At 39.1% G+C, this 13,270-nt stretch overlaps 1 protein-coding gene across 1 annotated transcript; it reads left to right on the forward strand.

The window, feature by feature from the left end:
* The first annotated feature begins 2,792 nt into the window (after window positions 1-2,792).
* LOC130736967 (aquaporin NIP1-2-like) lies at window positions 2,793-5,104 on the forward strand. The gene is made up of 4 exons (XM_057588741.1): window positions 2,793-2,883; window positions 3,824-3,912; window positions 4,155-4,379; window positions 4,794-5,104. Exons 1-4 carry the CDS (start codon window positions 2,793-2,795, stop codon window positions 4,818-4,820), a joined length of 432 nt encoding a protein of 143 aa, XP_057444724.1. The 3' UTR covers window positions 4,821-5,104.
* Window positions 5,105-13,270: the final 8,166 nt, after the last annotated feature.

Genomic DNA, 13,270 nt, shown 5'->3' on the forward strand with positions numbered 1-13,270 from the left:
TAAGTTTTTTGTCTCTGAAATTTGAGCGAGTTTTGATTTTCACCTTTCGCCGGAAAATCTTTCGACATACGCCCTCAGACTTTGGGAAATAGATGAGATTGGTCCTTTTTGGGAAAATCGAACTCTGGTGACTTGTCGGGTGTACAACGACGCTAACATGGCACACCACGTGTTTCATTCAGGGACCAAAACCAATTTTTTTGAAAAAGTGGGACCTAATCCAAATATTTTAATTAAAAAATTTTAATCAAAATTTTTAATCTTTAATCTCTCTTCATCTATGGTGTTCTTCATATTCATCAACCCATAAATACTCAAAGATTATGAGAACCAAACAATGCCACCAAAAGCAAAAAAAATCAAGACTAAGATATTGAAAACACAACCTTATGATCAAATGCTTCTCGCACAACACAAGGGATTAAGACTTATGATTTTGAATATGGTGTTCTTCATCTTTATTTCTCGTGCTTAGTGTGGAAGTAGGGATATTTCATTATACTTCTCACCCACCCTCTTCTCTCACACCCTCTCCCAATACACTACCTTTTTTAGAAAAAATACATCCTTCAAATCCACAACCACAAAAAAGCCATCCCTTCAGATAATCTGGGTATTGAATTTTTGGATCCGAATCTGAGGAGAGAGATAGAATGAAGTTTCTGTCATTGAGTCATAATCTGGATCTGAAACACGATGTCGTTCAAACCCATAACCTCTGAACCAAAAGAGGCAAACATTGAAGCTTGTTTGCTTCTCGCACTCTTTTCGACCCTTGCCAAGGAAGAAGGATGGAAGAGTGATAGAAGAAGACATGACAAAGTACAAGAAGAAGACACAAGATCTAGCATCCCATATCTTACGGCAAAAAAAAAAATGAACTAGGATGAAGCTTCAATTTTAAGAGTTTTGAGAGAGAGAGAGAGAGAGAGATTTGAGTTTGAGGCGAGATTTAATTGGTGGTGCATAGGTTCCCTTGTCGCAGCTAAATCACATTATTGTTGTGTTTCGGTTGTTGGGTTTCTGGGATGAAAATGTAGAAGAAATTTTGGGATAAGAAGGTTAAAGAAATTGAATTTAGCATTTCATAAAGTTTGAGTTTGAACTTAGTTTGGGGTAAAATAGTAGTATAGTGATAAGTAATTGAATTGAGATGTTGAAGAAGAATTATATTGAAAAATGATGTTGAAGAATTCAGTTTCACGTGATATGTATTAGTCAATAACTAAAGAACTTTAAATCTATTCATGCAATATTTTCTTTGTCCTCATTTTTGCACACAATCAAAAGTAGAACTAAGCCTTAATTTGTTTTTATCTTTTTGACAGATATCTCATATCGTCATGTGTTCAAGAAACGGTTGTATGTCTCTTATAACAAATGTATTTCCTGAAATTTAAACTTGTGCGTTTATCATTATATGAGTCTAATTTGTTTACCACTAGACCTACACTTTGTTGGCTCTTTTCTTCTCTTTTCATTAAAAGAATATATTAAAAATTATCCATTTTTGTTCTTTTTTTTTCTTTATGTTTTCATTCTCTCTATTTATCTAAGCATCAAAAAGAAATTCTCTCTATTTATCTCTCATTATTTTTATTTCAGCATCTAAGTAAAGCATAAATAAAATGTTTGTGACCCTCACTGTCTTATTATATGTCTTAAGAGCTTGCTTGTTTTATGCTCAATTTCTATTAACTACAGAAAATGTATTTTTAGTGGCATTGATATTGTTAAATTGTGGCATTTAATAAATATCATAAGTGTTATTACTGACATTCACCTTAAGTGTCACTATCCTAGGTACCACAACTGGTTTTGTGGCATTTTTTGCTTAAATACCGGTTTTGTATGCCACAAATTGCTACTGACATCTTTTCAATGCCACAAATTACTACTGGCATCTTTTAAATTGTCACTTCAGAAAATTGCTATTAAATAGTTGCTAATTAGCTTGGAATGCGTTTTTAAATTGGTGGCATTCTACTTAAGTGCCAGAATATTATATATTTGCGACACTTTTTTGGTAAATGCCACAAATATAGTACCACTAAAAACAAATTTTTTTTAGTGTATTGGATACATTAGTTTTGAATCAATAAAATGAGGTTTGAAATACCTTATTGAAAGTATTGTAGATTATACTCTTCTTCCATGTCTCCACTCGTACAATACAATTGGTATAGTTACATCTATAACTAACTAAAGCTAGAGGGAATTGGCTACTGTTCATAAGAGAAAACCCGCAAGAGCCGGGTCACGGGTCGGATCTTGGAGCGGTTTTTCCGGTGCCTATTCAGAAGATCTGAAACAGCTACCAGTAGAACAGGTACGACCAATCTTTTCCTCTGATCCTCTCTCTACACCAAATCTTCTTCCACTCCTACCATCTGCACATGCATAGCCTCAAGATTCTCTCTTTGAACCAAATCCTCTTCAGTTTCTTTCTTCTTTTTTTCATCACAAACAATAAACCCAACAAGCCTCATCGGGTCTCTGGCAACATCCTACAACCACCGCTACCTCTGCCTCCGAGAGCCACTACACGTCGTCAACTGCCGCCCACCCCTTCTTCCGCCACCCTCGATTTCTCGCTATCAGAGCACACGCCATGAGAGGATGTGCAGAGGTCGCTGAGGTTCCCGCAAGCTCTGACAAGGAGTAGTGGCTGATTTCACTAAAACCCCAAACCCTTGGTGGGTCTTCTCTAACCAACCACCAATGGATTCTCAAAACTCCATAGCCTGGCATCAAAAGCTAACACCTTTGGCAAAAAGGACAAGACTTTGTTCATGTGCAGGGCTGAAGCTGCTGCTTCTTCTGATGGGCAACCAGTATTTGGGGAAATTGAGGTTGACACGCTCAAGAAGATTATACCTTTGGGTCTGTGATCTATTTCTTCTTTCTGTTTAGATTTGTTATTTTTGTGTGCTGAATCCATTTGTTTGACTAACTTAGTTCCACTTATGTGTTTTTATTTTCTGGTATCTTCTCCATTTTTATTTAAGCAGTTCAAAGTGTTGTTGAGTTCTATATTGTTCATGTAGGAAAGGGAAGACCCTTACCGCACCTTGATTTTGATGTTCTGTGAAAAGGGACACTGGAACAATGCCTACAAGTTGATGAAGGAGATGGTTGAAGAAAAATGCCTAAACCAAATCTGCAAGTTTATGAAATGGTTCTACAGCTGCTGAGGAAGGCTGGATAGTTAAAAATGCATGAGGAGATAGAAGCAGCTTCATCATTAACATCTATAAGCCAAATAAGAGAACTTTATTTTAAAAATGCATGAGGAGGAGGTAAAAGTACTGTTTGAGGAGAATATAATATTGGATGAGAAGAACCAAAAAATATTGAAGCAATTAAAGGAAGTGAAGCATCCAGGTTCTAGGGGAAAGCATACTAGCAGTGCATCTGCCAAGGTGAGTTAAATGGTTAATTGCATGCATACCACATGTACATCGCATCTCAGCAGCATTTATCACAATTTCAGAATGTAACCACAACCGCAATCTGAAAAACTGGCATATAGTTGTCGAATAGTTATCATATGCAGCATCAGCTGATGGTTAAGCTCAACTATAATTTGTTTTATATTTTCCCATGATGATGATGATATAGTTGTACCATCTCTGTATATCCATCTCCATTATGCTATTTTAGGACTTTTGAGTGTTTATAAATTGGCGTTGCTCTCAGTTTTTCATATATCACTTGTGCTCTAACCTTCAAGAGATAAAGCCTATTCTATAGCATTCTTCTTGCACCATTTCTAATTAGCTTTTTACTTATTCTCATTTGACTGCAATGGCTGATTATTCAGGAAGCAACGAGGTGATTTTGAATGTGAACAATGAAACCTCCAAAAAATGTGATAGCATTGAGGAAGACTGTGTGCCACTTTTGCAGAAGGTGCCTCTCCTAATCTTTTCTTTCCTTCTCCATACAAAACAACAATTGAAATGCTATGTTTCCCAATTAATCCCAACACATATGGTTTCATAACATAAATTATTGTCTAATGTCTATTATAAAATTCCAATAGTTTTTAGAATGTAGTCTCTTTGGCATTCAGTTTTTGATTATATGGAGCTGGAAATTTTGGTTAGAAATTACAACAACAAAGTAATGCTTTTGTTGATTGTTGAATGCAGTTGGTAGCAGAGGTGTTGGGCACATATTTCTTGATATTTGCAGGTTGTGCTTCGGTGGTGGTGAACCTTAATAATGATAAGGTGGTGACACTTCCTGGGATTGCAATTGTTTGGGGACTTGCTGTTATGGTTTTGGTTTACTCTATTGGTCACATCTCTGGTGCACATTTTAATCCAGCTGTTACTGTTGCTCATGCTACCACCAAAAGTTTTCCCGTGAAGCAGGTGAACCAAATATAACCTTTTTTCCACTTTCACTTTGGTTTTTTTTTAATTGAACCAAATATCCTCCGATGATCAATCATATTCGCGCTGGTCTGGTGGACCCTTATGGACACCAAATCTCTCCTTACCAAGATTTAACGTAGTTGCATTCACAACAGAGACCCGAACCTTGACATTTGCATAAACTAAAGCACTCTTGCGGCATTTGATCTATGTGTTTGCTGGTTTCACTTAGGTTATTTAAAGTGCTATATAGGAGAATGTAATTTTCTTTTTGTATTGATACATAATAGGCACCTTATTTTGGCAGAGAAGCAAGAGCTAAGACAATATTGTACTAATTTCTATAGCTTCGTTTGAACTTGGTGCACGAAGGGTACTCATTCAGCCTATTGTTTTATTTTGTTTTCGCAGGGGCAGAGGAAAAGAATGAAGAGTTAAGTGCCGGTGGGGTATCCAAGTTTGGGAAACGACATGTAAAACCTGTTTATGTCATAAAAAATTCAGTTGTATACTAAATGTGTTTCGATTTATCATATAGCAGTAATCTGTTCTCATGCTGTTTGATCGCAGCAATCTCATATGAAATTGCCTCAATGGCCATGGATTTTAATAATAAGGTTTTTCTCATTCAGTATGCACACTTGATGACTCTACTCACTATCATTGTATCAGTTTTTTCTATCAATTAGTGAGTGATATTATAGAGATTAACTATTTCTCTATTTTTCCACGTGGCCATTGTGGTTGTTTTATTGTCTTGAAAGCAATGTTACCTCATTTCTAGCAAATATTGGAGCTTTGTGGCAGAACTTTTTTGGGTTTTAGAGCATTCTTTATGAAAATAAAGTCTTAGAAATTGAATTGTAGGTTAATTCTGGAAGACCTTTTTTGTATAAGGAAAGTACTTCCCTGGTGAAATTCAGAAACCCAATGAAAGACATGATCCAACTTGAACTGCAAGAAAAAACACTATGTTGTATAATTTTTTTTATCAAATGTGTTGGTAGGTTAGATTCCTCTGTGAATTATGATTGATATTCATATGCATTTGACTTTGATACATTTTGTATCCTGTTATGCACTTATGCTTATGAGTTATGGCTTCTCTGCTGAAAACTTTTGACTATGTCACTTGGATTTCTTGCAAGCAAATAGAATTGATAACACCCTTTTTCTTTGCTTTTTCTTTCTTGAATTGGTATCTTCTTTTTCATGTTAACTCTAATAATTGTGGCTGTCATCATGTAGTCTTTAGTTTTTTACTATTGGTTTCCAATTCTTTAATTTTTTCTTTCACTTTTTGAAGCTTAATGCCAAATACGGGGACTGATGGAACATATTGTTCCAATATGAATTCTTAAGTAGGTGTTTCCACTTCCATTGTTCAAGCATGTTGGTGGGAGTGCGAAAGGTTTTCACTGGCGCTTTTAGTTAGTAGAGCTTTGTAAGATCAAGTTTTGATCTAGTAGTACAACTCTATGTTTTGATGATTACAAGTTAATCTTTTGATATGAACAATTGTGGTACTCTAACGTGTTTTTCTGAGTGTGCTATTTACAGGCTCTGACCTCAACTCAATCTCACACAAATCAGAAGCACTGTGTTAAAAGAGCGACCCAAGCAACGCTTTCGCATTCATCATGTTCAGTATGAACAGTGGAAAAGCTTCAGAAGTTCTGAAGTTATACAAACTCTGATGTGGACTCAGTCACTAGAAGTTCTGAAGATCCAGAAAGTCTGATAACCAAGAAACACTGAAGGCTCAGATATTCTGATGGTGTAGAAGACTCTGAAGATCCAGAAGCTGATTAGTGAAGTTCTGATGTCCAGAAGCAAGATACTCTGAAGACCATGTACTTCCCTCTGAGTTCAGAATCAGAAGAAACAATGATCAGAGGATCTGGGCTTTCCCTCTGACTCTGATCAACCGGCTTCACAAGTTCCAATATGAAGCATTCCCCTGATCAGAAGTCTCCTAGGTTTAAAGGTCAAGTCGCTATCCAAGTACAAAAGCAACTGTACCTTCCTGACGACCTACCTAACAGTCTCAGACATAGCAGAAGCTGAATTTTCCAGAACTGCCCTCCAACGGTAGCATTTTCCATGCAACGCTCAACCCTAATCCTTGGAGTATATAAAGAGGCTGAAGACTGAAAGAAGCGGCGAGAAGCATTCACATACGCGCAAGACATATTCAAATTCTTCTAAGCTTTCTTTCATCTGAAATTCATTGAGTTTACTACTAGCTTTTTAGAAGCAAATCTCTTGTAAACAATTCTTTGATAAACAGTTTGTTTAGTTCCTTTAGGAGATCAAGGTTGATCGGATCCTAGAGAAGACTAAGAGAGTGAATCTTAGTGTGAGCTAAGTCAGTGTAATTGTTAGTCACTTGTAGGTTTCAAGTGCAGTTGTAACTCTTACCTGATTAGTGGATTGCCTTCATTCTAAGAAGGAAGAAATCACCTTAACGGGTGGACTGGAGTAGCTTGAGTGATTTATCAAGTGAACCAGGATAAAATCCTTGTGTGCTTCTCTATCTCTTATCTTTAGCACTTAAGTTCTCGAAAGATTTGTCAAAATCTTTAAGGTGGAAGTTTTATACTGAAAACGTTATTCAAACCCCCCCTTTCTACCGTTTTTCATACCTTCAATTGGTATCAGAGCGCAAGTTCTGATTACCACACCTAACAGTGTTCAGTGATCCGGGCCGGTGTGAAAAACAATGGCTGCCACCACCAGTGAAACTCAAAGAGATGGTTACAATGCAAAGCCTCCTATGTTCGACGGTCAAAGGTTCGAATATTGGAAAGATAGACTGGAAAGTTTCTTTCTGGGTTTCGATGCAGATCTCTGGGATATTATTGTGGATGGCTACGAGCGTCCAGTTGATGCAGATGGCAAGAAGATCCCAAGGTCAGAGATGACTGCAGATCAAAAGAAGTTGTACTCACAACATCACAAAGCAAGAGCAATTCTTCTAAGTGCTATTTCCTATGAAGAGTACCAGAAGATTACAGATCGTGAGTTTGCGAAAGGCATTTTCGAATCTCTGAAGATGTCTCATGAAGGAAACAAGAAAGTCAAAGAATCAAAGGCATTGTCTTTGATCCAAAAGTATGAATCCTTCATCATGGAGCCAAATGAGTCCATTGAAGAAATGTTCTCCAGATTTCAGTTGCTTGTACCTGGCATACGACCTCTCAACAAGAGCTACACAACAAAAGATCATGTCATAAGGGTCATCAGGTGTCTTCCTGAAAGTTGGATGCCTTTAGTGACTTCAATAGAGCTCACGAGAGATGTTGAGAATATGAGTTTAGAAGAACTCATCAGCATTTTGAAATGTCATGAGCTGAAGCGCTCAGAGATGCAAGATATGAGGAAAAAGTCCATAGCCTTGAAATCTAAATCTGAAAAGGCTAAGGCTGAGAAGTCAAAAGCTCTTCAAGCTGAAGAAGGGGAATCTGAAGAAGCATCAGAAGATTCTGATGAAGATGAGCTGACTCTGATCTCCAAGAGACTCAATCGCATCTGGAAGCACAGGCAGAGCAAATACAAAGGCTCTGGAAAGGCAAGAGGAAAGTCTGAATCCTCAGGTTAGAAGAAGTCCTCACTTAAGGAAGTCACATGCTTTGAGTGCAAAGAATCAGGGCACTACAAAAGTGACTGTCCAAAATTGAAGAAGGACAAGAAGCCAAAGAAGCACTTCAAGACAAAGAAGAGTCTGATGGTGACATTTGATGAATCAGAGTCAGAGGATGTTGACTCTGATGGTGAAGTTCAAGGACTCATGGCTATTGTCAAAGACAAGGAAGCAGAGTCAAAGAGAGTTGTTGACTTTGACTCAGAATCAGAAGGAAATCCTAACTCAGACGATGAAAATGAGGTATTCGCTTCTTTCTCTACCTCTGAACTGAAACATGCATTGTCTGATATTATGGATAAGTATAACTCCTTATTGTCTAAGCATAAGAAGCTGAAAAAGAACTTATCTGCTGTTTCCAAGACTCCTTCTGAACATGAGAAAATTATTTCTGATTTGAAAAATGATAATCATGCCTTGATCAATTCTAACTCTGTGCTTAAGAACCAGATTGCTAAGTTAGAAGAAATTGTTGCCTGTGATGCCTCTGATTGTAGAAATGAATCTAAGTATGAAAAGTCTTTTCAAAGATTCCTAGCTAAAAGCGTGGATAGAAGCTTAATGGCTTCAATGATCTATGGCGTAAGCAGAAATGGAATGCATGGCATTGGCTATTCTAAACCAATTAGAAATGAGCCCTCCGTGTCTAAAGCTAAATCCTTGTATGAATGCTTTGTTCCCTCTGGTACCATATTGCCTGATCCTGTACCTGCTAAAGTTGCTAAAAACCCTCTTAAAAAGGGATCCTTCTCTATGACTAAATATCATGCAAATATTCCTTTAAAATATCATGTTGAGACACCCAAGGTGATCAGAACCTCTGGGGTAACTAACAAGAAAGGACCCAGAAAGTGGGTACCTAAGGACAAGATTATCTATGTTGCAGATATCCTTGATAGCTCCACTGAAACACCAATCATGGTATCTGGAAAGTGGATGCTCGCGTCACATGACGGGAGAAAGGCGTATGTTCCGAGAGCTGAAACTTAAGCCTGGAGGCGAAGTTGGCTTTGGAGGAAATGAAAAGGGTAAAATTGTTGGTACTGGTACTATTTGTATAGATAGTAATCCATGCATTGATAATGTGTTATTGGTAGACGGCTTAACACATAACTTATTGTCTATAAGTCAATTAGCTGACAAGGGTTATGATGTTATATTCAATCAAAAGTCCTGCCGGGCTGTAAGTCAAATCGATGGCTCTGTTCTGTTTAACAGCAAGAGGAAGAACAACATTTATAAGATCAGATTATCTGAGTTGGAGGCTCAGAATGTGAAGTGCCTTCCTAAATGGTTATATTTCAGAGGAAGTCTATGTTCATCAACCCCCAGGTTTTGAAGATGAGAAGAAACCAGACCATGTGTTCAAATTGAAGAAGTCACTCTATGGTCTGAAGCAAGCTCCCAGAGCATGGTATGAGAGACTCAGCTCATTCCTTCTGGAGAATGAGTTTGTAAGGGGTAAAGTAGATACAACTCTCTTTTGCAAGACTTATAAAGATGATATCTTAATTGTGCAAATTTATGTTGATGATATTATATTTGGTTCTGCTAATCAATCTCTATGCAAAGAATTTTCTGAGATGATGCAGGCTGAATTTGAGATGAGTATGATGGGAGAATTAAAGTACTTTCTGGGAATACAAGTTGATCAAACACTAGAAGGAACATATATCCATCAGAGCAAGTACACTAAAGAACTTCTGAAGAAGTTCAATATGCTGGAATCAACAGTGGCCAAGACTCCAATGCATCCTACATGCATTCTGGAGAAAGAAGATAAAAGTGGTAAAGTATGTCAGAAGCTCTATCGTGGCATGATAGGTTCACTTCTATACTTAACTGCATCTAGGCCAGACATACTATTTAGTGTTCATTTATGTGCTCGTTTCCAATCAGATCCAAGGGAAACCCACTTAACTGCTGTTAAGAGGATCCTAAGGTATCTGAAAGGCACCACTAACCTTGGCTTGATGTATAAGAAAACATCAGAGTATAAGCTTTCAGGTTATTGTGATGCTGATTATGCTGGAGATAGAACAGAGAGAAAAAGTACTTCTGGAAATTGTCAATTTCTGGGAAGCAATCTAGTCTCATGGGCAAGCAAGAGGCAATCAACCATTGCACTATCAACCGCAGAGGCAGAATATATCTCAGCAGCAATATGCAGCACTCAGATGCTCTGGATGAAACATTAGCTGGAGGATTATCAGATCCTTGAGAGCAATATCCCAATCTATTGTGATAACACTGCTGCAATCTCATTGAGTAAGAATCCTATCCTGCATTCAAGGGCAAAGCACATTGAGGTAAAGTATCACTTTATTAGAGATTATGTACAGAAGGGCGTACTTCTTCTGAAGTTTGTTGATACTGACCATCAATGGACAGATATCTTTACAAAGCCCTTAGCAGAGGATAGATTTAATTTTATTCTGAAAAATCTGAACATGGACTTTTGTCCAGAGTGAAGATGGATCAGAACCTCTGACTATGATACTTCTTGATCAGAAGATGTCTAGTCCAGAAGGTAACTCAATCAGAGTGTGTGTACCCATTGGTACTGACTCTGAATGAGAGACAGCAACACGTGTGTCAGTTTTTCTGATGCATAGTTCCTTGTGCCCGTGTGACAGTTTGTCATGATTGCGTGTAGATGTGCTTCTCTCCTGTGTGTGATAGGTGCATTTACTGTTAATATCTATCTTTAATTTTCAACCGTTGATCTTAAATTGCTTTTTGAATCAACAACAGTTATTTGTCAAAACCCACTATACACACACGATCTCCTTCACTTTCGGTTTTTACTCTCTCTCTCTTGCTATCTCAAAACCGCTTATCCTCGATTTCTCTCTCGATCTCTCTTCATCTTTCAACCTTCATCTTCTGCCTAAACCTTCAACCGCTTCAAAAATGGTGAGTCAAACCAGAAGAGCTACTGCAGATGCAACCCAGTTCCCTCATATGGTAGTTGGTCTAGCAACGGGTCAAAGGGGTCCTGAGAATCCGACTCAAGATCAAGGTCAAGCTCAAGAGCAAATTATTCCGATTGCAGAACGGGGCTGTGCCGTTCACTGAGTATATGCTCCTGAAGAACTTCAAGTCCTGGCAGAATGGAGATTCGACCTCGACAACCTTGCTACAAATGGGTATGATCTTCGTCCTGAAGTCCAAGTTCAAGGTTGGGGAAATTACTTCAACAGGCTTCGAGGACCGGTGTATGATAAACTGATCAAGGAATTCTGGAAGCACGCCGACTGCGATGATACTCAGGTGGTATCTCACATTCTTGGAAGAAAGATCATCATCACAGAGAAGTCTTTCGTGAACCTGCTGGGTGCAGAAACTGCTTTTGGGTATCGTTTCCAATTCACTGAATCGAAGCTGAAACCCAAGACGAAGGATGAGACCAACAAGGCCCTGTACACCAATTACAAACCGGGCAAAACGAATTACAAAGTGATGGACCTTCATCCCAAGCTTAGGATCTGGCACAAGATTTTGCTCCACTGCATAAACCAGAGACCAAAGGGCAGTTCCCCAGACTACATCAACTTCAACCAGAAGGCGATGTTGTTCTTCATCCAAGACAAGAAGAAGATCTGTCTTCCCTACTTCCTGTTCTCCTACTTGAAGGAGTGTATCCGGAAGTCTCGTACCACTGCCTCTATCAAGTCAGCAATCAAGTATATTCCCTTCGGGAGACTGTTGTCTGATCTCTTCATTGAGAGTGGCCTCATTCAAGATCTGATAAATGCTGGATGCACAGAGGATCTGACCACCATTGTCAGTGATGTCTTCACTGCAAATTCACTAAAGAAAATGGGCCTAGTCAAGAAGAAGATTGCTCCTGCCCATGAAGACACATCTTCTGAGATCAGAAGTAGAAGGGTGCCTCTAAATGACTACCCTCTGTGGACACAGGCTGACAATCCTGAAGCCATTAGGTGCTATGTTGAAGACCTAAGGGCTCAAGGCTTTGAAATTGATCTCGATGAATTTTTCAGCAGACTGCCGCCAGCTCCAGAGTTTCCTTCTCCTATCAAGAAGAAAGCTCAGAGGAAGATGATCCTAGAAGAATCTTCTGAGGAATCAGATGTCCCTCTGATCAAAAAGAAGAAGGCTGGTCAATCCAAGAGAAAGCATGATGAAACCAGCAAGCCTGATGATGGTGATGATGGTGATAATGAGGATGGTCCTCCTAAGAAGAAGAAGAAGCAGGTCAGAATTGTGGTGAAGCCTACTCGGGTGGAACCTGCTGCTGAAGTGATCAGAAGGACTGAACCTCCTGCCAGAGTGACAAGATCATCAGCACATTCAAGTAAGTCTGCAGTTGCTTCTGATGATGATTTGAATTTATTTGATGCACTCCCCATATCAGCCATGCTCAAACACTCTTCAAATCCCCTCACTCCTATTCCTGAGTCCCAACCAGCTGCACAAACCACCTCTCCACCACATTCCCCAAGGTCTTCATTTTTTCAACCTTCTCCTACTGAAGCATCTCTCTGGAATTTGCTCCAGAACCAACCCTCTAGGTCAGAAGAACCAACCTCTCCCATTACCATTCCGTACAACCCATTAACTTCTGAACCCATCATTCATGAGCAACCCGAGCCTACCCAAACAGAACCTGGACCCAGAACCTCTGATCACTCTGTCCCAAGAGTATCAGAACGTCTGGCTCTTAGAACCACGGATACAGACTCTTCCACAGCCCTTACACCTGTATCCTTCCCAACCAATGTTGCTGACTCTTCTCCCTCCAATAACTCTGAATCCATTAGAAAATTCATGGAGGTCAGAAAAGAAAAGGTGTCTACCTTAGAAGAGTATTATCTCACTTGTCCAAGCCCTAGGAGATATCCTAGCCCTAGACCGGAACGTCTAGTTGACCCAGATGAACCTATCTTGGCCAATCCTTTACATGAGGCAGACCCTTTGGCTCCACAAGCTCACCCTGCCCCTGACCAACAAGAGCCTATTCAACCAGAACCTGAACCAGAACAATCTGTGTCTAACCAATCCTCGGTTAGATCACCCCATCCTCTGGTTGAAACTTCAGAACCTCACCTTGGAACCTCTGAACCAAATGCTCAGATGTTTAACATTGGCTCTCCACAAGGTGCCTCTGAAGCTCACAGCAGCAATCACCCAGCCTCTCATGAAACCAACCTCTCCATAATTCCTTACACTCACCTCCGACCCACATCTCTCTCTGAGTGCATCAATATTTTCTATCATG

This window comes from Lotus japonicus, chromosome 2, assembly GCF_012489685.1.
Source record: "Lotus japonicus ecotype B-129 chromosome 2, LjGifu_v1.2".
Lineage (NCBI taxonomy): Eukaryota > Viridiplantae > Streptophyta > Magnoliopsida > Fabales > Fabaceae > Lotus > Lotus japonicus.

Excerpts from the sequence above, each read along its gene's own strand:
- LOC130736967 (XM_057588741.1), top strand. The coding sequence starts at position 2,793 with ATGTGCAGGGCTGAAGCTGCTGCTTCTTCTGATGGGCAACCAGTATTT. Across the intron at positions 2,884-3,823 it reads CAAGAAGATTATACCTTTGG|GAAGCAACGAGGTGATTTTG; the intron begins GTCTGTGATCTA and ends CTGATTATTCAG. Across the intron at positions 4,380-4,793 it reads AAAGTTTTCCCGTGAAGCAG|GGGCAGAGGAAAAGAATGAA; the intron begins GTGAACCAAATA and ends TTGTTTTCGCAG.